The sequence below is a fragment of the Vulpes lagopus genome, chromosome 5 (genome assembly GCF_018345385.1).
Source record: "Vulpes lagopus strain Blue_001 chromosome 5, ASM1834538v1, whole genome shotgun sequence".
NCBI lineage: Eukaryota > Metazoa > Chordata > Mammalia > Carnivora > Canidae > Vulpes > Vulpes lagopus.
In genome coordinates, this window is record NC_054828.1 from 108,542,473 (window position 1) to 108,567,258 (window position 24,786).

At 38.2% G+C, this 24,786-nt stretch overlaps 1 protein-coding gene across 4 annotated transcripts in view; it reads right to left on the minus strand.

The window, feature by feature from the left end:
* Positions 1-22,111, minus strand: part of SPAST (spastin) — a 54,187-nt gene extending 32,076 nt beyond the window's left edge. The window contains exons 1-3 of one of the 4 annotated variants that reach the window (XM_041756479.1): positions 21,452-22,111; positions 5,617-5,700; positions 2,997-3,080 (exon numbers count right to left, since the gene is read on the minus strand). In XM_041756479.1, the coding sequence (XP_041612413.1) occupies positions 2,997-3,080; positions 5,617-5,700; positions 21,452-21,872 (589 nt within the window). In that variant the 5' untranslated portion in view covers positions 21,873-22,111. Of the gene's footprint in view, positions 1-2,996; positions 3,081-5,616; positions 5,704-21,451 lie in introns of all 4 variants that reach the window. The other 3 variants (XM_041756478.1, XM_041756477.1, XM_041756476.1) reach the window with 3 other exon arrangements.
* Positions 22,112-24,786: the final 2,675 nt, after the last annotated feature.

Sequence of the window (24,786 nt, forward strand, 5' to 3'; positions counted from 1 at the left end):
AGGTATGCCAAAAAATTTTTTTTTATCTATGAAAGCTTGGGATCCCTGGGTGACGCAGCGGTTTGGCGCCTGCCTTTGGCCCAGGGCGCGATCCTGGAGACCCGGGATCAAATCCCACATCAGGCTTCCGACATGGAGCCTGCTTCTCCCTCTGCCTGTGTCTCTGCCTCTCTCTCTCTCTGCGTGACTATCGTAAAAAAAAAAAAAAAAAAAAAAAAATCTATGAAAGCTTTTATACTTAAGCTTTGCTTGAAGGTTTACTAAGTTGAAGATATATAATATATAGGAACTCTTCCCATTTTATCAGAGTCTTCATCCCCTCAAACCAGACTGTATGGGGAACTCCCAGTATGATTCTCCATACTAATTAGATAACTATTGGGCATACCACCTCTGAAAAACTCCATTTCTTAACCAATACACACAGAAATATGTTCTACTATGTACTTGTACATAGCTTTTTTTACTGTCTTTGGTATATATATTCCTAGACTTTGAGTTCTCATAAGATAGGAATATGTTGATGCCTTCTATTCCACCTCTTCTTTTTTAAAGTAACATCTTTCAATGCACACATGGCACTTTTGAGGATGACAAGAGAAATGACATCCAAAATATCAATTCTTTTAATGTCTAGCTCCATGTCATATATCCTTTTTTTGTTCTCTCTTTTAATAACACAAATAAAAAAAATTACAAAGTTGTATTTAAAGACAAGTCTACAATTGATGAGATGCTTCCAATAATTTGTCATACCACATCTTCAAAAGATAACAACCAGCTCCTAATTATTCAATCTGAAGCATGCTATAAAATGTTCCTGCATCATTTATATACTTTGTACACATAGTGACAGGTATTATAGCTAAAACACATAGAAAGTACCAAGTGAACAATTATTTTACTACAATAACCTCAAATATAATATTTAATTTAATTTGATACAGTAATAATCGTCACATAGGAAGTAAGAAGACAAACTCTGTCAGCCACAGAAACCAGGGGAACACTGTATTGTCAGTCCCCTGAAAACATTAAAGTGGGGCAAAAAACTTACAAACACAACGGACCATATAAGAATGAATAGATTAATGTGTATGTATGTAAATAGATGAATGAATATTTATGTATGCATGTATAAATACATTTTTCCACAAAAGCAAGGTAGTGATTACAGACAGGTAAGGAGGAGAGTAAAACCCAGCATTTTTGAGTACTTACTATGATTAAGTTCCTTCAATAATTCAATGGTCACATATGGTGGGATAAATATTATCTATCAGCATACTATAAATGAGATGAAAAAGGCTCAAACATGCTAAATAACTTACCACAAATCACAGAGCAATAAATACATAAGATCTGCCTATTGACCAAATATCTATTTTTATCACATCCAGTTATAGTAGAGAATCACTCAAGAAGGGTGGGTTTTAGTTCTACTTTGCTTCAGGGGTAAATTTACCTTAAAAAATATTTTTAAAACCTATACTTTCAAATAGAAGATCGAAAGTTTCTCTTTATAGGCCTATACCAGCTTATAAATGCATAAAGAATGACAGAATTATGTCAGTAGGCATCAGTCATCAACTGCTACTACCATCACAAGATGTCAGAACTATAGTCAAATAAACACACAACCACTTATCTAGTAGTCTTGTTAAAAAATAAAAATCAACTGTCAATCCAATCCAGGCTCTATATCCAACTATCAATCTATAGGGAGGGCAGACCATATTAAAAGGTACCATGGAGATTCACAGAGCAAAAGAAAGACTGCAGGAAATCACGATGTGTCAAAGATCCAGTTCATCAACAAATAAATTACAAGAAAAAGAAAAACAGATGAACTTGAATATTAAAAGAAACATATCATATGAATCTTAAGATCCTGCTTCAAAAACTTATTATAAAAAGAGTAAGAATTATTAAATTTTGAGATACTAACTAGACATATAATTATTATATGCACATTATATCTGAACACTATTTCTTTGGCTATTATTTTTTGTTAATACTAAAATAAATTATTGGGTTTTTTCTATGGAATAATGGCATTTTGGTAATTTTATTTTACTTTTTTATTTTTAATTTTCGTTTTTTAAAGATTTTATTTATTTATTCATGAGAGACACAGAGAGGCAGAGATGTAGGCAGAGGGAGAAGCAGGCTCCATGCGGGGAGCCCGATATGGGACTTGATCCCAGGACTACAGGATCATGCCCTGAGCCAAAGGCAGACACTTAACCGCTGAGCCACCCAGGCGTCCCTTTTTTTTTTTTTTTTTTTTTAAGATTTTTATTTATTTGAGAGAAAGACAGTGAAAGAGAGCATGAGTAGGTGGTGGTGGGGGCGGCACAGGGTGAGGAAGAGAGAGAAGCAGGCTCCCCCACTGAGCCACCCAGGCACCTCTGGCAATATTATTTTTAAAGCATTTTTATCTTTTAGAGATAGAATATGAAATACTTGTAAGTGAAATAAAAAGATGTCAAGAATTTGTTTCAACATGATATGAAGTGGGGGTGAGTAGGTAGGGATTTACTGGGGTTGGCAAACTTTTTCTATATAAAGGCAGATAGTAAATATTAAAATATTTTTTAAAGTTCTCTATTGACAGGCTCTGAGGGCTGTATGATTTCTGTTATCAATTCTTCAATTCTGTCACTGTAGTATGAAAGGATCCAGATAACCGAGAGAGGAATGAGTAACTGTGTACCATCTTATAAAATTAGGCACTAAACTGAGTTTAGTCCATAGGCTGTAATTTGCCAGTTCTTGAGTAGATAAATCAAAACTATGAATTAATAATTATTAGAGCTGAGTAATAATCCATTATACTCTTCTATCTGGAATATGTTAGAAATTTTCTATAAGTTAGAAAAAAGTCTAGAACACATTTTTAAGATTATTAATCTATTTCCATCCACATTTAAAGTTTCACTGAACACACATTTCAAATACATCTCATTCCAGTTATACAATTCATTAATTGATACCTAGAAGTTGTAAACGGTCCTTGGCCATAACCAAATTAGTCATCATTTTAGCTTGAAGGCGTCTAGCTCTTTCATACTGTTCACCTGGAATAAAGGGGAAAAAATTAAAACATCTGTGTTTCCCTACTAATATTACTTCAAGATAAAATATTATCCCAACTAATCTCATAGAGAGTCATAGTCTTTTCCTTTTTAAAAATTTATTTATTTGAGAGAGAGAGAGAGAGAGAGAGAGAGAGAGCATGCACGTGCAAAGGGGCAGAGGGAGAGGAAGAGAAGCAGACTCTCCACTGAGTGCAGAGCCTGATGCATGGCTCAATCTCACAATCCTGAGATCAAGACTTGAGCTGAAATCAGGAGTCAGATGTTTAACCAACTGAGCCACCCAAGTGCCTTGGGAATCATGGTCTTTAATTTTTTTTTTCTTTGAATCATGGTCTTTATAAAGAAATTAGTATCTTTTAAAAAATCAGTTACAGGAGTGTACCTGGGTGGCTCAGCTGGTTAAGCAAATGCCTTTGGCTCAGGTAATGATCCTGGAATCCTAGGATCAAGCCCTGAATTGGGCTCCCTGCTTAGCAGGGAGTCTGCTTCTCCTTTTCCTTCTACCCCTCCCTCCTGACCATGTACTCTCTCTCTCTGCTCACTCTCTCAAATGAATAAAATCTTTTAAAAAATTAATAAATAAAAATAAAATAACAGTTACAGTTTCTTGTGATGGTTTCAGATCTATTGTGGTGTTTCATGGATTTCACATGTCATTTCATGGTTTTTCAGAAATATTTTTTCTCTACATTAAAAAAAATTATCTGAAATTGAGATATGTGTGTGCGTGTTTAAGAGAGAGGGGTGGGCAGCCCAGGTGGCTCAGCAGTTTAGTGCTACCTTCAGCCCGGGGCATGATCCTGGGTACCCGGGATCGAGTCCCACATTGAGCCCCCTGCATGGTGCCTGCTTCTCCCTCTGGCTATGTCTCTGCCTCTCTCTGTCTCTTTCTTGAACAAATAAATGTTTAAAAGAGAGAGAGGGGGCGGGTAGAAGGAGAAAGAGAACCTTAAGCAGGCTCCATACCCAGCGTAGAGCCTGTTGTGGGACTCAATCTTCCAACCCTGAGATCATGACCTGAGCCGAAATCAAGAATTGGACGCTTAACTGACTGAGCCATCCAGGAGCCTCAAGAGATGTATTTTACAACCAGTACCAACTTACTAAAGCTATCAGCCAAATTGCACTCATACCACAGTTTGTCATTTCCTGTGCAGGAACATATTTGGTCCTTGATACTAATACTGCAATTATAGCTATGTCTAAATAGAATGAAGACAGTACATGCAATAAAGTAAAAGTTAAATTCCAAGTGACAAGAAAAGAAGGTATCATAGGTTGACTGTCATTGTTTTTTCTCTTAATGGTACAAAGGCATGTTCGATTCAATGAGATACTATTTTTCTTAACAAATTTTTCTTCTAGTTCTTCTTCCATGTCATTGACAAATAACAGCAAATACATTATGTACAGAATTCATAAAGTCATGCTCATAAATTCATGGAATGACTCAAAGGCCTAACCTCCCATATGTATTTGTTCTATTCTGCTCTCTTTTGTGCAGGACATCAGCACCTAGAGAAGCACTCAAAATAAAAAGAGGAGGAAAAAAAAAAACCTGACAAATGTTAGACACACTATAATTATTAGAGATTAGCTGATGTAAGTAATAGAGTCAGCCAACCAGACAACAAACAACCACTTGGTAGACTGATCCATAAGGCTAAGATTCTCAGCCTACATATTATTTTTTCTTCTGAATTTATTTTAGCATGATAAACTGAAACACTCTGTTTAATAGTGGTGCCCACATACTACACAATAATCACAGCATAATATTTAAAAATTCAAGCTCCAAAGTCAGATTGCTTGGGTTCAAAGCCTGACTCCATCTACCACATGCTAGCTATGAGCCCTTAGGCAAGTTACTGAACTTCTTCATACTTAAGATTATTTATGTGAAAAATAAGAATAACAGCAGCAGCCTCAGAGTGTGGTAAAAATTGCAGAAGGTAACACCCATGAAGTACACACAATGATGTTTGGGCACACACCATAGTGTGCAATAAATAGTACCTATATATTTAAAGATAATATTAGACTCTAATTTTTAATTTTAGGTGATAAGAAAGTAAAGATGAGAAATGACTGCTCAGGTTTCAAAAAGCCAATTATGAATCAAAGTAAGACATTTATAGTTCATATTCTAATATGCAGTCAAGCATTACCCACAAACAGAAAAGGGAGTCTAATTAACTATGCCTTCCTTTTTGACAATGAGGGAAGGACCAGGTTCAAAACAGAGCTAAAAATGAGGCTAACCATCAACAACAGTGGGTCAGAGAGGACACAGGTAATATACTGGACTGTTACAGGTAATCAAGCTGAAGCACAGCTGGTTATAAATTAGATTTTAGCATAGGTAATAAAGCATTAATTGTAAATCTATAAATGTTAATAATAACATTTGAAAAATCTGTCAAATACTTTTAGAAAGGTAGCTATATCTGAAATTAGGGCCATCATGTGAATATAATTTGGGATGGCTATGAAACAAATGTAAATATAATCTTACCTTGTCCTGTAACTATGACAGCTATTCCTTTTTCTAGTTCTTCAATACCTTTCTTATACCATTCCACAGCTTGCTCTTTTTGTCCTGCTTTAAAATAGAAATAATTATTTGTATATATATTATACGTTATATACTAGAATATACTAAACATTCCCCAAGTAATGCTGTTATTAGATAATATGTGAAAAAGCAGGTTGTGACCATATAAATCTGAGAAATATTACTATATGACTTCTTAAACCTTTAGCATCCTAATGTACATATGAATTTCCAAGAGGGGGGTATAGACTTCAATGTTTCTCAAAATCTTAGGGCTGTGAGTCCTTTGTTTGCCATCTCATGATATTGATGCTTATAATCACTGAAATACTGTACTATGGAAAGAAATTTTAATTAGAGAGAATATATTTTAAATAAATGGTTTTCAAAATCCATACTATTAGAATATATAAGCATGATTTCAATAATGGGGGAGAAGCACTGTTTCATCCAATAGTATTGAAATCTAATGTAATTTGTTCATTGTTCGGTGCCTACTTTCTGGCGTTAGTTTTTATTTAACAAATGACTGCATCATGAGAACTGATACATGAGATTACAAGTATGGCATTTAGTAACACATCCATTTTCTTTTTTTTTTTTTTTTAACACATCCATTTTCTTTGAAACAAATGACTGGTTTATAACATTAATTCTTGATCCGAGTTAAAAAGGATCTAAGAATTCAGCAAATCAAAATGTGTGTAGGATATTTCTTTTTTTTTAAGATTTTATTTTCAATTAGTAAACATTTATCTGCCAAGGAACTAGACATTCTTTTTTCCTCTTTTTTTTTTTGAGAGAGAGCTTGCACACATATGGGGGGAGGGATGGCAGAGGGGGAGGGAGAAAAAGGGGGGGGAGAGAGAGAGAATATGAATGAATCTTAAGTAGGTTCCACACCCAGAAGAAGCCTGACATGGGGTTCAATCAAGAGTTGGACACTTAACTGAGTCACCCATGTGCCTCTGTAAAGTGAGAACAATCATATGCAACTCTCAGTTTTTGAAAATTAATTTCTTAGTTCTTAGAATCTGCAAAAGCCTAAGAGGCACAGAGATATAGTAAAGGTGGAAATCATTTATTAGAATCAACTTTTCTTTCCCAACTCATATTCCTATTTAATCAAACAAAAATTCTAATGTCATTCCTTAATATCATTTGAAATTTCAAAGCCAATCAATTATCATGACTCCTTTGATTAAGAGAGATGAAGTCTTACTATAACTACCACACAAAACAACTAAAAAGTGCTGTCCCCTTGTGAGTGTATACCACCTACCCCTTCCTTCATTCCCCAAATAAATCACTAGCTATATTTAGCCCCTGGGATGAGGTAATTTCTTACTTATTATAGTGCCATTAGTATTTCACAGTTTCTGAGCCAGAATAAGTGTTCAAGAAGTACTTGATAATGAAACATGAAGAAATTATTAAGAATATGTTATATGTCAATTCAAACTATTTGGATGCTTATTTTCCTATATATTAAAAAAATCTGCTTATGTGTATTTTTAGTTTTTTAATTTGAGAAAAGGGGGAAAATTACAGAAAAGAGTAAAATAGCATTTGCATTCTGAGTGATGGTAACTGATAACAATGTCACATTTGCTTAAATTTGTTTTAAAATAAATTACAATCTAACAGATACAAAAGTTTCTTTTTTATGCCTCTTCCCATTCTAATGCTCCTTTCTAGAAACCACTGTAATATATTCAGTGTGTATCTTTCTAGTATATGTTTTTCTGCTGTTTCTATTGTATTTGTATTATTTTAAAATTATGTACTGCTTCTGAGATCTATGTTACTATGTTGAGGATCTAGTTCCCTCATTTTGATTTCTATATAGTATCCTTTATCATCCTACAATTTATTCAACTATTTTTCTGTTAAAACATATTTAGGTTGTTTCCAGTTTCTTTTCTTTTTTTTCTTTTTTTTTAAAGATTTTATTTATTTATTCATGAGACACAGAGAGAGAGGCAGAAACACAGACAGAGGGAGAAGCAGGCTCCATGCAGGGAGCCTGATGCGGGACTCGATCCCAGGACCCCAGGATCATGCCCTGGGCTGAAGGCAGCGCTAAACTGCTGAGCCACCCAGGCTGCCCTGTTTCCAGATTCTATTTCAAATAATGCTGCAATAAACATGCTTGTATCTGTCATCTTACATACATGTGCCAATTTCTCTAGGGTATATGTCTTAAGAGGTAGAGTTAATGAGTCATACCTTATCTCCATTCACTAGAAATGAAGAAACTACTTTTTGAGAGTGCTTGTACCAATTTCCACTCCTAATAGCAGTCAATGACAGTTCTCACTGGCAATACCCCAAAAAATGCTTTAAGGAGTTCTAGTACATTACTGTAAGCAAATTAAATGACTAATTACAAATAAAATCACCTGCTTGGGGCACCTGGGTACCTCAGTGGGTTAAGCATCTGCCTCCAAGTTTCAGCTAGGGTCATTCATGATTTGAGGGTCATGAGATCAAGCTTCACACTCGGCTCTGCACATAAGATTCTCTCTCTCCCTCTCCTTCTGCCCCTCCCCCCTTCTGCTCAAGTGTGTAGACACATACATATGCACACGTCTATCTATGCCCTCTCTAAAAATAAATAAATAAATCCACATACTCAATAATTACTCAATTACCTCACATTCTTGATAAGAGGTAGCTGATTTGCTGCATTATTTGAATCTCACAAGTTGGCACGATGATAGAAAATGCACAAATAATTCCTACAAAACTTACAAGTACAAGACTACTGGAGAAAGGATAGACATATAGGTCAGTAGAACAGAAGAGAAAGTCCAAAAATAGGCCCACACATATAACACTGATTGACTTTGACAAGAATGACAAGGCAATTCAATGAAGAAAGAACAGTCTCTTCAAAAAATGATGCTAGAATAATGGCCAAAAAAAATAAAACAAAACTTCACACAACACAGAAAAAATTAATTTGAAATGGATCACAGACCTAAATGTAAAACCTAAAACTACATAATTTTTAGAAGAAAACAGACAAAATTCTTCATGATCTTGGCTTAGGCAGAGATTTAGAATAGAATCTAAAAATCACAAACCTTAAGAGAATATAACTGATAAACTAGACTCCATTAAAATTAAAAGCTCCTGCTCTTCAAAAGACAGAGTTAGACATGAAAACACAAGCCACAAACTGATTGGGAGAAAATATTTGCAAAACAATCTGTCTAATAAGGACACATAACCAGAATATATAAAGAACTCTTAAAATACAACGATTAAAAAAACAATTCACTAAAAAGTAGTGGGCAAAAAATTGGATAATGTATACTTTACAAAAGAAAGACGAATGGCAAATAAGCACAAGAAAAGATGTTCAACATCATCAGCTGTTAGGGAACTACAAAATTAAAACCACAAAATACCACTAAGTACCTAATTTAAAATTGAAAAAAATTATAAGACATCAACTATACTCAAAAATTTCTTAAAGCACTTAAAATTATAACATAAAATATAAATGGACCTTACTTACGTTTCCAAGTGTGAATATAAAATGGTAGAGCCACATTAAAAGGAGTTTGGTAGGGACGCCTGAGTGGCTCAGCAGTTGAGCGCCTGCCTTGGACTCAAGGTATGATCCTGAAGTCCCAGGATTGAGTACCATATTGGGCTCCCCATGGGGAGCCTGCTACTCCCTCTCGCTATGTCTCTGCCTCTCTCTGTGTCCCTCATGAATAAGTAAATAAATGGTTCTTTAAAAAAAATTTTTTTTGGTAGTTTCTTATGATATTTATTTTATGGCCCAGCAATCTTTTCTTCTATGTATTTACCCAAAGAAATGAAAGCATCAAAGATTAGTACATGAATGTTTATAGTGCTTTATTTGTACGAGCTAAAAAATGGAAACAACCCAGATGTCCATCATTTAGTGAATGCATTAACAAACTGTGGCATATCCATAGACAGCATATTACTCAGCAATAAAAAGGAACAAACTACTGGTCAATGTAGGAACATGGATGAATCTCAAAATGATTCCACTTATATAATACTCAGTGAAGACAAAACTATAGAACAGATCAGATTTCCAGGGGCTAATGAGAAGGCAAGGGGATTGATTACAAAGGAGCTTTTGGGGTGATTAAACATTCAGTTTATCAATTGTTGTCATAGTTACCCAACTGTCAAAACTCATTGAACTACACACTCATAAAAGGTTAAATTTTACTCAATGTAAAATATACCTCAATAAATCTGACTTAAAAAGTGCAATACTTCCAACATTTATGTATAAGGATATTCACTATGGCATGGAATATAACACCAGAACTATAATTTTCATTACAAGAGTAAAATTAGAAGACAAAAAGCAGAAAATTATTTTTAAAACGTCTGTCTGAAGGGATCAAAGAGTTTTCAAAACAGTGAAAATTACCCAAATTTGGAAAGGAACCATTTCACATTCATTAGGATGGTTATTTTCAAAAATTACCAAAATATGAAAGGAAAAAAAGCCAACAGAGGTGGGCCTGGTATTTGGGGCGCTTTTCTACTTGAAGCAACTGCCAATTCTGAAGGCAAAAGTGGCCAAGAAACTAAGCAGAGCTTTCAGCAGACTCACAGAACTGAGTCAACAAAATGTGAATTTCAGGGCATGCCCAGAAGTAATGGCAAAGATTCCAGGGTTTTGGTTGGGACTCTCCATTACTAAAGATTTAAGAACTAGGCCAGCCTGCACAAGGGCTGGAAACCATACTCACATCACTTCAATACCTTAAGGTAAAGGAAGCTATAGTCCTCCCTGTCCACTGATCATCCTTTTGACTAAGTTACAGCAGAAAAATCAAACCTTCCAATGGTCCCCAGCACACAAAAGGCCCTCAGTTCTTAGTTTCCCTTACACATTTTTCATACCTCTATAGCCCCAAATAACACTCAAAACTCCAACCAGGCTATATTAAATCAAAAGAAGATTGAAGAGGCAGAAATTTAGGGGCACCTGGGTGGCTCAGGGGTTGAGCATCTGCCTTTGGCTCAGGTCATGATCCCAGGATCTTGGGATCAAGCCCTGCATTGGGCTCCCTGTGGGGAATCTGCTTCTCCCTCTGCCTGTGTCTCTGCCTCTCTCTGTGTCTTTCATGAATAAATACATAAAATCTTAAAAAAAAAAAAAAAGAAATTTACATTCACTGTTATACTTGACATTACTAGCTGATAATCTGAACTACAAGTGAACTACATAATTTAAGGCAAACAATGGCCCAAAGGTCAAATACTGTCAGCTACCTGTTTTTGTACATAAAACTTTACTGGAGGGGTACCTAGTGGCTCAGTTGGTTAAGCGTCGGCTCTTGATTTAGGGTCAGGTCATGATCTTGGGATCCTGAGATTGAGACTGGTGTCAGGCTCTGCACTCAGCACACAGGATTCTTTCCCTTTTCTTCTCCTTCCCCCTCTGCCCCTTCTCCTACTCGCACATGTGCGCACACTCTCTCTCAAATAAGTAAATAAAATCTTCAAAAAAACTTTACTGGATCACATCTACTGTATGAGATTTTAAGGACTCAGAAAGCTTAAAATATTGTGACAGGGAGGTTAAAATACTAACTAAATGCCCCAACAGAAAAATCAAAGCCAACACAAAAACTGACAAAGGACTTAGGCATTTTTCAAAGAAGATATGTAAATAGTCCATAAGTGAAAAAACACTCATCTTAAATCATTAGAGAAATGCAAATCAAAACCACGACGAGGCACTGCTTCACATCTATTAGGAAGACTATTATTTTAAAAACCTGGAAACTAACAAATGTGAGTAAGTGGAAACCCTCATGCACTGGTGGTGGGAAAGTACAAATGGTACAACTGATGTGGAAAAGTTTGGCAGTCCCTCAAAAAGTTAAACATGCAATTACCATATAATCCAGCAATTCTACTCCTGGGTAGATACTCAAAAGTAGAGAAAGCAGGGAAGCAAACAGATACCTATATACCAGCATTCACAGAAGCATTATTCACAATAGATGGAAACAACCCAAATGCCCATCAATAGACAAATGGTTAAACAAAATGTGGTACATACATATAATGGAATATTATTCAGCCTTAAAAAGCAATGAAATCTGCTACAAGACTGCTGAACCTTGAAAACATTATGCTAAGTGAGACAAGTCAGATACAAAAATATTGTAGGACTCCATTTAGTTAAGGTACCTGGAACAGGCAAATTCATAGATACAGAAAGTAGAACAGAAATTATGAAATTATCAGGGACTGAGGAAGGGGATGATGGAGAAAGGGAGATGGGTGGGCAGTTATTGTTTAATGGGTATAAGTTTCTATTTGGAATGATAAAAAGTTCTAGAAATGGATAGTGGTGATGGTTGCATGACACTGGGAATGTATTTAATACCACTGAATTGCACACTTAAAATGAATAAAAGGACAAATTTTATGTTATCTATGCTTTACAGTAAAAAAAATTACTAACTGGCCCATTATAAGCAATTTGCTGACAGCAATGAAAATGAAAAAACTGTACCATGTGAAACATCACAGAATCTGACAAGCATATACTGAGCAAAAAAGGCCATATACAAAATGAACACATACTGTATGATTTCATTTGTAAAGCTGAAGATCAGGCAAAACGGATTTATAGTGTTAGAATTAGGATTTGTAGATACCTTTGCCAAGGATGGAGAAAGGTAGTAAAGGTAGTAAGTGGAAGAGAGCATGACAAAGGCAGGCTTCTGTAGTAATATTCTCTCTTGACCTGGTGGGGTTTCAAACTGCTATGTTCCTTTTGAAAATTCATTAAGCAATATAGTAACTGTGCACTTCATGTATAATTTAATCAAAGTTTACCTAAAAACTAAAAAAACAAAAAACAGAAGGGGAAGATAAAGTATATGGAAATGGAAAGAGTTCCAATACATTAAGGAAAATAGTTACAGATCAGTTTGTATGTAACATTTTTCCCCTCTAATAAATATATGGGCAGACAAAGTCGGGTAACTTATTAGTAATCATCTCCCTAGGATAAGATTAAAGAGGACTTTTACTTTCTATATTTGTTCATTATTTTAATTTTTTGAAAAGATTTATGTAGAGACAGAATGAGTACTTATACAAGAGGCAAAAAGAGTGAGTGAGAAATCTCAAGCAGACTCCATGCTGAGCACAAAGCCACAGAGCCCAACCCAGGGCTCAATCCAATCCCAATATCATGATGTGAGCTTGATAAGGGTTGAACACTTAATCAACTGAACCACCAGGCGCCCCCATTATTTTAATTTTTGAGTATGTGCTATTGTATAAGCAACAGAAATACTAATGATACCTATCTTTAAGTAGAGGTAAGTATAATAGACTAAGTTATGAATTATCTACTGCATCTTTTCATTCAGATAGTAATAGTACCACACGGCCATGAGAAGGGTCAAAAGAGTAGTTTGGGCTGGAGAGAAGTTATGTGTTTTAAGTTACAAAATGTGGACTTAAGTCCTTGCTCATCATTTAATAGCTAGCAGTATGACTTTGGGAAAGTCAGTTAATCTCTTTGAACTTTAGTTTCCTGACCTAAAAACAAGATGACATTTCTTTTACCTAACCCTGAATTGTGGCAAAAATCAAATGAAATAAGGTATGTGACAATACTTTAAACAATAAAGAGGCATATAAACAGTACTTCTACTATCTTTATCATACTTACTACATTTGTTTGCTAATTTAAATCATTCTACTCCTAAACTGCATGCACAGTTCTATGTTTGTGATTTTTCCTCATTTAAGTTCTATAAAACTACTGCTTTTACTCGTCTAGTCCTTCTTAAGTATTTGCCTACAAATAATTCCAGAGAACAAATATATTCATTTTCCTACAAAATTTTCTGCTAGCAACTTGCAAGTGTCACTATTAGCAGAATAACAGGTATCTTTAAAAATCCTACAATGGGGCACCTGGGTGGCTCAGTCGGTTAAGAATCTGCCTTTGGCTCAGGTCATGATCCTGGGGTCCTGTGATTGAGCCCCACGTCAGACTCCCTGCTCAGTGGGTAATCTGCTTCTCCTCCCTCTGCCCCTCCTCCTGTTCATGCTCATTCTCTCTCAAATAAATATAATCTTTTAAAAAAAATCCTATAATAGATTTTACTGTGTGCTAAACCCAAATAAACCAAAGGGATCATAAAGCATCAGCGAATAGCCCCCAGATTAATTCTCTCAGAGTTCACTATTATAGAAAGGATATTTTCTACTGTGTTTTAACTCAGCAAAAAGGTCACATTTGCGTTTACTTTCCAACATCAAAGTGTATTTCTGAAATAAAGACTTACTTTCTCATTTAATTGGGAAGGTTCTAAATCCCATGTAAAGAAATCATTTCAGTTTTGGACATTTTCTTTAAAACTTAGGAATATCAATTAATTTATCTTCCTTAAAGTTTTTTGTATTTACTATAGGTAGTAGGTAATTTTAATTTTCTTCTATGTATTTTCTCTATTTTCCAAATTCTCTACTGAGAGGCTTGCATTACTTTCATATATGAGTACAAAATTATTACTTTTATCTCTTTTACAATAAAAAACTAGGATACTAGGTGAGCTTAGGGGGAGACTTCCATCTGTTTTTATCCTGAACGAAGGGTTACAATTAGCAAAAAATATTTTTATATTATTCTAGATAATTATCCTTCTTCCTCAAATTTCATTTACACTGCTGTAAGTATACCTAAAAAGGGTAACAGAAATCAAGTATCAAGGTTTAGCAGTATTCTAACCTAACTTCCAGGGGTTATAGTCTTAAAGGGATTGTTGAATTAATAACACTAGTCCCATTTTCTGAAGACCTACTATGTGCAGGCACTGAGTATTTTACAAACATCGACTCAGTGTAGTAAGTAACTTGCCCAAGATCTTGAATAGTCAGAATTCAAATATCATTTTGGATACTAGGCACCACAATTTAAAAAGGATAAAATTAGACTCTCAAAGCTGAGAAAGAGAAAAGCAGTCCCTGACATCCAGGAGCTGGCCTAGTACTATCAGCAAGGCATTGGTATAACTAGGGGCTGACCTGGCATTACTGCTAGGCCTGGTGTTCTGTTGAACATAAACAATCTCACAGAATATCAAAATCAGATAAGGTCACTCTGTAATATTGTGATGGATCAAGACAAAAAAAAAAAAAAAAAAAGACCACTCCAACATCATGTCTAAACACAAACAAAACATGAATATATAGATTTTAAAGATTTTATTTATTTATTCATGAGACACAGAGAGAGAGGCAGAGACATAGGCAGATGGAGAAGAAGGCTTGCTGCACGGAGCCTGATGTGGGACTCAATCCTGGGACTCCGGGATAACGCCCTGAGCTGAAGGTAGATGCTCAACCACTGAGCTACCCAGGTGTCCCAAACAAAACATGAATATTGTCCAAGCCATGAAATACCAAGTATCTCTTCTTCAGACTAATGAGTGCTTCTCAATCAATTATAGCTTTAGACTCATTCTAGTCTTCCCTCTCTCTAGATCACATTTAAGATACTTATTCATAGAATACCCCCACTTCATGACAGCACCCAATGCAGAGTAAAACCGATTCCTTAAATCCTCCTCAAAAATCACCTAATACAAGGCCAATCCTATAAGATATTTCCAGCACCCTTATCCTGAGATGCCACTGTTCCCATAGTGTGCATTCTCCCTGCTTCAATAATAAATCCCCCCACCCCCCAAAAATAATAATAAATCCCACGTGTTCTGGGGCACCTGGGTGGATCCAGGGTTTGAATGTCTGCCTTCGGCTCAGGTTATGATCCTGGGGTCCTGGGATCAGGTTCCGCATCAGGGTCCCTGCAGGGAGCCTGCTTCTCCCTCTGCCTGTGTCTCTGCCTCTCTCTCTCTCATGAATACATAAAATCTTAAAAAAAAAAAAATCCCACTTGTTCAACTACAGGTGTGTACATTCTAGTGACAGTTGACTGAAAGACACTGACAAAGACCACTTAAGAATAGCAGTTAATTCTCTCCTCTATTATAGCATAAAATATTTGCTGACGAGCTGGATTATATACGTGAATACATGAATAAGTTTAGCATGTCTATCCTATACCTTCATAGCTGTAAAACATGGTCTCTAGGGTAATCATAGATTTTAATTATTTTTCTTTCCTCATCTACTAGAGTGAACTGCTGAGATGTGTGTTCCAAGTTTTATTCTATAGGATGTCTAGTGTGAGTAAAGAGGGGAAAAAAAAGGCTACAATAGCACATTAATATGTGTGCTGGTATTATATAGCTCAAGGAGCATTATAGGTCAAAAAAGAGGAAAACTAGTAGAAAAATAGAGAATCTATACTTTGCCAGAAGTCAAAAAGCCAACTACTATTGAGTGGTGCATAGGAACTATGATAGTGAAAAAGAGGCAGGAAGGGTTAGAGAAAATCCTTTTTCAAATAATTTAATATCCATTTACTGATTGCCTATTTCTTAACTGTCACCAGGATGATGAACAATAATCTTAGGAATCTAGTTACCTGTTTACGGGGTTTAACTGTATTCTACATTAAGAAAAATATAAATTGCAATTAAAAAAAAAAAAAAACAGCTAAAACAGAGCAAGGGATAAAGTTCCTAACAGTGGTTGCCTTTTGTCTCTTTAATGTAAATGCCACTAAATATTCTTGAAGAGAAATGAGAAATATTTGTTGTATATCTAATAAAAGGTACTGCTATTCTTTTGGAAAAGAGAGACATCACGTGGAAAAGAGTGATATCATCCATCAGAATTCTTTCCTTGCTGTAATCATTAGCAGAATCATTAGGCCCAAGAAAACTTTCTGAAATCAATCCTTTTAAAATGATGACCAGTTTTTAGGGTTAAAAGAAAGTATACCAAATCTGACTTTTTAAATGTATTATTGATTTATTTGAGATAGAGTGAGAGACAATGTGCGTACCAGCGGGGGCTGGGAGGGGTACAAGGCGAAGCAGGCTCATCAATGAGCAGGGAGCCCAATGTGGGGCTCAATCCCAAAACCCTGGGATCACGACCTGAGCCAAAGGCAGACACTCAACCAACTGAGCCACACAGGTGTCCCTGAATCTGACATTTGTGACCTCTATTCTCTATCCTCACCTTCTGAAAATATAGTTAGGCAAGGGATCTTGTGTGTGTTTTAAATAGGGCAAGGCTGAATTACACGTGAACACAAAATTATATGACAATTTTTTAAAAGTCTAATGTTTTAAATACAAACTGACTAGGAATAAATATAAGAGGATTCTATTTAGACAATTTCTGTCCTTGATGCCAGGTTCTTCAGCCCTACAATATCCTGAGAAACCAGCTCTCTCTCTCTTTCATACAACATACTGGGCCCTTACTGTCAAGTTCTACATACTCCTGGTAATCAAACCACACCTAGAAAACCTGCACCACTGTATTACCCAAGAGATCTCAGGCTTGTCTTCTCGCAGGAGCCATGCCAAACATGTTAGGTCATGTTCTGGTTAATCCAAAGACCCACTATAACAACCTCCTCTTTTCCCCCAAGTATTCCAAGGGGCCCAGTATTAGCATTACAAAACAGAGAACCTGCTTAGTATGAAGCAAAAAGTATAAAATTATGAGTGGTATAATTTTCCGTTCACTTAAACTCTGTTCCTGGCTCTGCTAATTTGAGTTCACTCTTTAAATTTCAGTTTCTCCATACACATAATGGATATAAAAAGTTATCAGTTTTCCAAGGATGTTCAACAATTAAAGAAAACATCCAAAAAATTACTTAACTCTTTGAAAAAAATGAGACACATAATATGCATGAAAACATACATCACACAGCAAATGCTGACTTATTTCAATGGAGAGTAAGTTTTTCTAAAGTAGCACCTAGAATGAAGAGAGCTGTGCAAATAAACTAGTATCCAGTAATTGCTTGTTTTAATGAATAGAACTCGAATATCCCTACATTAGGTAAATAGAATTTGCTGTGTTATCATTCTCTACTTCAAATAGTTTGGTTTCAGACAAATTTAAGCCTTTATGAAAATTCAGTATCAAGGCCACCTAGAGAGCTCAGTTAGTTAAGTAGCTGCCTTTGGCTCAAGATCCTGGGATCCTGGGATTCAGCAGCATCAGCATAGGGGCTCCCTGCTCAGTGGGGAGCCTGCTTCCCTCTCTCCATTTGCCCCTCCCCCTGCTCATATTCTCTCAAATAAAATCTTATAAAAAAAAAAAAAAGAAAATTCAGTATCAAAACTGAGTATACCATAAGAATAAAATACAAAATAAACAGTTATCCTATAAGCCACGTTTATACACTACTTTATTGAAATAAGATTTAATTTGGCCTTTATTACTTCAAGGCAACAAATGTTTTAATTATTTAACACCACAACAGTATGAAATATCCCACTTCACTTGATGAAATAAGGGGGCTCTCAGTGTATTTAGAAGCCAAGTCAAGTTGCTAAGGGAATGGTAGTGCATGATCTTACTAGCCCCTTGATGGTTTAACACAAAGTTAGAAAACCTTTTAAGACTGCTTTAAAGACAAGTATTTCTATTCGTTCATATATATCTTGACACAGTGCGAAAGAATAAAATTCTCTTATTCTTCTACATTGTCAATAATGGCTGAGAGATAAACTCTAAATATGAACTCTTGCAACTATTGGATTAAGGCTAAAGTACAAAAATTGGGATATTCTAAAGGAAAAATATGAGATAGAAAAGAAGTAGGACAATATAAACTTAGCTTTAATTCATTTTTAAAAGAAAATGAATATTTAACTAATTAGTTTCAGCATATAACACCTCAGCTGAAAAAAAAAAATAACATCTCAGCTGTAAAACTCATTCTAAAAATTATCATAATTCCAATGTCTACTTTAGAAGCTAAAGTATACATAAAGCAAATAACTTTGAAAAGAAACATCAGTAGAAAGAGGTTGAAGTATGTGGTCCATGGATTGCTGAAAATATTTATATTTTTAAAATATTTTATTTATTTTTAAGATTTCTTTATTTATTCATTCATGAGAGACACAGACAGACAGAGAGAGAGAGAGACAGAGATACAAGCAGAGGGAGAAGCAGGCTCCACGCAGGGAACCCAATGTGGGACTTGATCCCGGGACTCCAGGATCATGCTCTGAGCCAAAGGCAGACGCTACACCACTGAGCCACCCAGGCATCCCTTAAAAAATATTTTAGAGGAATTAAATATAATAGATGTAGGCATATATGTGATACTCTAAGATAAGTCATAAGTATGAAACCCAAGGCCTGAATTATACTTTTTTATTTATCTATTCATTTGTCAGAGACAGAGAGACAGGGAGAGTGGGTGCTCACAAGCAAGGGGAGCAGCAAGCTCCCTGCCGAGAAAGGAGCCTGATGTGGGACTTGATCCCGGACCCTGGGATCATGGCCTGAGCTGAAGGCAGACACTTAACCTAGGGGCACCTAGGTGTCCACTGAATTCTACTTTTGTCATTTATCTCTAATTACAGAACTGATTTCTCCTTAAATCTCAGAGCCTTGGGTCTTTTTTTAAATACCTTTTAATACCTTGGTTTTCCTTGCCCTCTCTTATCTCACCTCCCAACTGTCATCATTCAGTGTTAAATAAAATTTCCTTGTGTTTTCTTGCATTCTTTTCCTTAAATATTACAATGAACCTATCTTAAAACATATATCCTTTATTCCAAAACATCTTTTGATTTAGATCAGTAAACTTCTGAGGACTCTACTGTAATTGGATAGTGCAATAAAACAGTGCTTCTCTAGGAAGGGATGATGGTACTCTTCTTCATCCTCACCAAGGATCCTTGGATGTTCTAAGAGGTGGTACAGAATGAAGCAGGCAACAAAACACTTCCTTCCACAAACACATGGTATTCTTTTCTTATCTTTTTTTTTAAATAAACATTTTATTTATTTATTCATGAGAGAGAGAGAGAGACAGACAGACAGACAGACATAGGCAGAAGGAGAAGCCAGCTCCATTCAGGGAGCCTGATGTGGGACTCCACCCCCACCCCCCACCCCCACACTCCAGGATCACAACCTGAGCCAAAGGCAGATGCTCAACCACTGAGCCCACGTGGTATTCTTTTCTTAAATAGAACTCCTTCCTGGAATTCTTTTTTTTTAATAAGGATTTTATTTTTCTTTTAAGTAATCTCCGGGATGCCTGGGATTGAGTCCCGTATCAGGCTCCTTGTGGAGAGCCTCCTTTTCTCTCTCCCTGTGTCTCTGCCTCTCTCTCTCTCTCTGTGTCTCTCATGAATAAATAAATAAAATCTTTTAAAAAATAATAAAAGTAATCTCCACACACAACATGGGGCTTGAACTCAAAACCCCCAGATGAAGCGTTGCATGCTCCACTGAGTCATGCATGTGTCCCTTCCAGAACTCTCTTAACCTCCCCTGTCCTTACAATCAAAACCATGAATGCTTGCCTCTTTCCCTATATCATACTTCTCAGTCCTAAGTTCCACAAAGGAAACAGGTTTCCAAAAAGCAAACTCTAGAACAGTTTCTGCAGTTGACAGTAATGAGAGATACTACAAATGAACTGCAGACTGCTTTTTTTTTTTTTTTTCCTAATTGACAATGCAAGTTGTATCACACCTCAACTAGGTGTGTTACAAAAATGTTCTTTGGTAGTTACAGGAAAAAGAAAATCTCAGCATATTGGAGGCAGGGATGAAAGGAGGGATTTTCAAAACGTTAAGACTCCTTCTAACTCCAGTTCTCATCTTCCGTTAAAAAAATGTTCATTAGCAATTAGCATAGGTTTGGATTGACCTGCTTTAATCTTTTGAGCCTCAGTTTGTTCATCCGTAAAATGCTGATACCAACAGTACCTTCACCTCACAGGGTAACTGCGCGGATTAAATAGGTAACACACACAAAGCTAACAGTGGAGTGTGGTGCACTGAGTGACTTAAAAACGTTAGTTTAAAAGAAATCTGAAGGATATGGTATTCTTGCCTTCATTCAGAAACATCAATCTTAAAAAATAAACCTACGAACCCTTGTTTCAAATTTTATTGTGAAATGATATATGTTTCCTGTTCATTTATCTAACATTTCGATTTAAGAAACTTGGAGGCTACCTCGGAATACTGATTTAGATGAAAGCACATCTAACGGGCAAAAGTTTCATGTTAAAAGAGAACTTTATAAAGAAAACGCCTAGGAGTCCCACTGATAAAACGATAGTCATGAAACTTAAATAATAATAATAATAATAATGCCCATTTTAGCTGTAATCATATGCAGCTGTTCCTTTCAAAATTAAGTCACCGTTTGTTCTTTTTTTTTTTTTTTCCTTTTTCCTTTTTTTCCTGACACTACAGTAGTCTGCTTTCGTTAAGAGCCTCCAAGACACAGCTTCTCCGACACCAAAACCTTCTGGGAGCCACACAGCGTCTACAGCGCTGGAAGGGTCACTCTAGGGCAACTGTCACTGTCAGCAGCACGACCGGCCGCCTCCGGGGGACTCCGGGGGACTCCGGGGACCTGGGTCGTGCACAAGTGGAGGGGATGGCTGGTGTCGGAAGCCAGGTGGCCAGCGAGGGCGCCCGGAAGGGAAGAGGTCCAGCCGAGACCCGGGGAGGAGGACGAGGGTCTGGCCGGTGGGGCCGCCTCCCGGGGTGGGGGTGGGGGTGGGGGTGGGGGCGGGGGTCAATTCCGGGGATGCACGCCCGCGCCCGCAGGAAGGGACGCAGGTGTCGCCCTCCCTCGCCGCCCGCCGCCCGCCGCCCCCCCGCCCCCCCGCACTTACCTTTCTCGTCCTCATCGATGCGCAGGGCAACGGAGATGTACTCGAAGGCCTGCTTGTGGAAGGCTCGGACGCGCTCGGCCTCCCCGCCCGGCACCGGCGCGGGGGGCGAGGCCGAGGCCGGCGCCGGCGCGGCCCGGGAGCTCCTCTTGGCAGCCATGAGGGCGCGGGAGAAGCGCTGGCAGAGCCACACGAAGAGGAGCCCCAGGTGGAAGGCGACCAGGCGCAGCAGCGCGAAGCCCAGGAACAGCGGGTAGGAGAAGTAGTACAGGTTCCGCTTATGCGGAGACTCGGGCGGGGGGGCCGGCCTGGGGGCGGGACGGGCGGGCGCCAGGCAGGGGGGCGGAGGCCTGGGAGGCACCGGGCTGCTGCCGCCGCCGCCGCCGGAGCCTTTCTTCTTCCCTCGTCCACCCGGAGAACTCATTCACAGCTCCCACTGCCGCCGCCGCCATAACCCGCCTCCCGCAGACCGACGGCGACCAAGGACGGCGGCGGCCACGGGACGGCGAGGGCCGCAGACGCCCGCGCGCCCGCCGGTCCCAGGAGCTCGGCACCTCCACGCGCTGCCCGCCGGCCCCGCCCCTTTCTCCTCGCTCGGCCAGGAGCACAACCCCTTTCCTCCTCCTGCGGTCGGCGGCTCCTGCCCCTCCCGCTCGGCGTCCCCTCAGCCTCCTGGTAGCTCCGAGCGGCGGCCGCGCACGCGCACGCCTGCCCATGGCTTTCTCCGGCGCGCGCGCGCACGCCGCCCTCTTTGTTGACCGAGCTCCTACTGCGCGTGTGCGGCTCGCGCCCCTCGCGCCCCTTCGCTGCGGAACTACAATTCCCAACGTCCAGTTCGGCTACGTGGTGCTCGGGATCTGTCGCTCTGCGGGTAACGCCGTCGCCGGGAGCCGCTTGGCAGAGGGGACCTCGGCCACCCACTCTCGGCGGGGACAGCTGCGCCCTGGGGTCGCGCTTGCCTGGTTCTCAGGGCTCCCAGCTCGCAGTGTCATCGCTCTTACAGTCCTTTCACCATTTTCTGCCCGTCTCCCGCAAAGGATGATTCATCTGACTTCCATCTCCTAAAGTGATGGGTACCATGAAAATAATTTCGATCGTCTATCAAGAGGAAAATGATTAAACGGATTTTGGAACAACCGTATGGAATTCCGTGGAGCATTTAAAAAGAACGAGGCGGATCTACATGTACTAGTAAAGAAAGGTGTCCACGATATATTAAGTGAAAACAGAATATTACAAACCAGTGTGATCTCCTACTTTGTATGAAAAGGAATAAATGGAAAGAAAAAAAGTCACGAGTACCAATCTGGGGATTATTATCCGACAGGGAAGCAATTGGAGACACAACGTTAAGATCGCCGAAGACAAAATATTAGCTCAGTGGAGTGAAGTGAATGCTTCTACGCGTTTATTTAGTACAGGTTTAGAGGCCTATTTTGAAGAATTAATTCGTTTGAATAGGGGCATTCCTAGGTTTTGCACAGTAAACATCCCACAGTTTCCTGAAGAATCCAAAATGGGCCTCTTTTTTTTTTTTTTTTTTTTTTAAGCCTACTGCTGGCTGTCCCTTCCTTTGGGGAACTAACTACCCACTCACCTCTGCTGCCTCTGTGTCAATGAGCTGCGAGCACTGAACCCAATCTCGCAGATCCCGGAGGTGGAAACATGAGGTCAATATACTCTCCAAGAAGCTGGAATTTTGGATGGACACACACTGGGGTAGAAGGTAGTAGGAACTGAGTGCTCTAAGGAGCTATCAGTTCATCTCATTGAGATCCCCAGCGCTGCCAGGTTCCTGGACCGGTCACTTGATAGTGTAACCTATCCAATAAACTATTCAGTTCTGATTCTCTATTTCTATTTCTCTCCCTTTCTCCATCTACCGACCTTTTTCCCCCCCCCTCTCTCTTCTTTTTACTTAGGTTAACCATCGTTTTTTGTTGCCTAAAACTAGAATCCTGACATAAAGTTCCCATTGTTTACAGAGTGAGGTTTGCAAATGCTTCATGCCAGCTTCTGATAATCTCCATATTCTGGCCACGACTTTATCTAATTTTTCCCCACCACTACTTCTCTGCAAACATAAGTTATTGCGAAAATGACCTACCCCTCCTCCAAATGCTCCCCACCCCCTTTCCTGCCTCTGGGTTTCTGTCAATTCTTCCTTCTGATAATGTCCTCTCTGTTTTCACATCTGATTGATTTCAATTCCTGAGTTCTCTCTTTTGAATCTCATAGTACTTTTTGTTCTTGTTATGTGAAATCTGTATTTATATATATGTCATGTAAACAAGATGTATATAAACAGCATCCGGTTTAAGAGAAAGTAAATGTAACCTGTTCCTTGAAGCACTTTGTGAGCTCCTTCCTAATCTCAATCTCATTTCTCCCTCCCTAGAGGAAGCCACTGTCCTGAATTTTGTACTCATTGTTCCTTTGCTTTTCATTTTAGTTTTGCAATGTACATGTGCCATATATTTCTAAACAATAAATTGTATAGTTTTGCCTGGCTTTACCTTATGCAAATGCAACATGTATTCTTAATTAGCTTTTTTCTGCTCGATAGTCAAGTGTTTGCAGTAACTGCTTGTTGATTTGTATAGCTATAGTACATTTATTTTAACTGCTATGTAGTATTCTACTACTTGAATTTAAAACAATTTATTTTACCATTCAACTGTTGATGGATATTTAGTTTAGTGCCAGTTTTGTTTTTGTTTTTCCTTAAATAACTATTTAATTTCACCAGGACACATTCAAAGTAGAGCGGCTCTGGAGTCACACTGGTTGCATTTAAATCCCTGCTCTACCATTTTCTCTGATCTTGGACTATGGAGTGACTCAGCTTTCACATCTATTACATAATAGCAGAGTAGTAGGTAGTGCCTGGAGTAAAGTTACTGCTCGGTATTTTTTGATTGAAGAATGGTTCTCTCACGTGTACACATATACTATAATCCACTAAAATGAATTGCTATCAAGTTTCCAAACATTTGTTGCTCTTTCCTAGGACCACAGTTATCCTCAGGTCATTTTTCTTTCCCTTTAGAATTGCTTCTCCTACTTCCAATGTCAAAATCCTTCATGGCTTAACTGTAATGTTATTTTCTTTGGGAGGAGGGCAGCAGAGCAAGGTTTACTGAATGATAGCAAAGCAATAGTACAAAGTTCCCAAAGTGGGAGGGGACCCGCGAGGGTTGCCCTGTAATGTTTCTTCTGGATAAATCCTTCCATTATCGCCACCTGCAGAAATGATCCAGTCTTTTAATTCTTATGATGATTTGGTTTTGTTACTCTCTGGCTCTTGTTAATGTATATTGCCTTGTGTGATAATATGT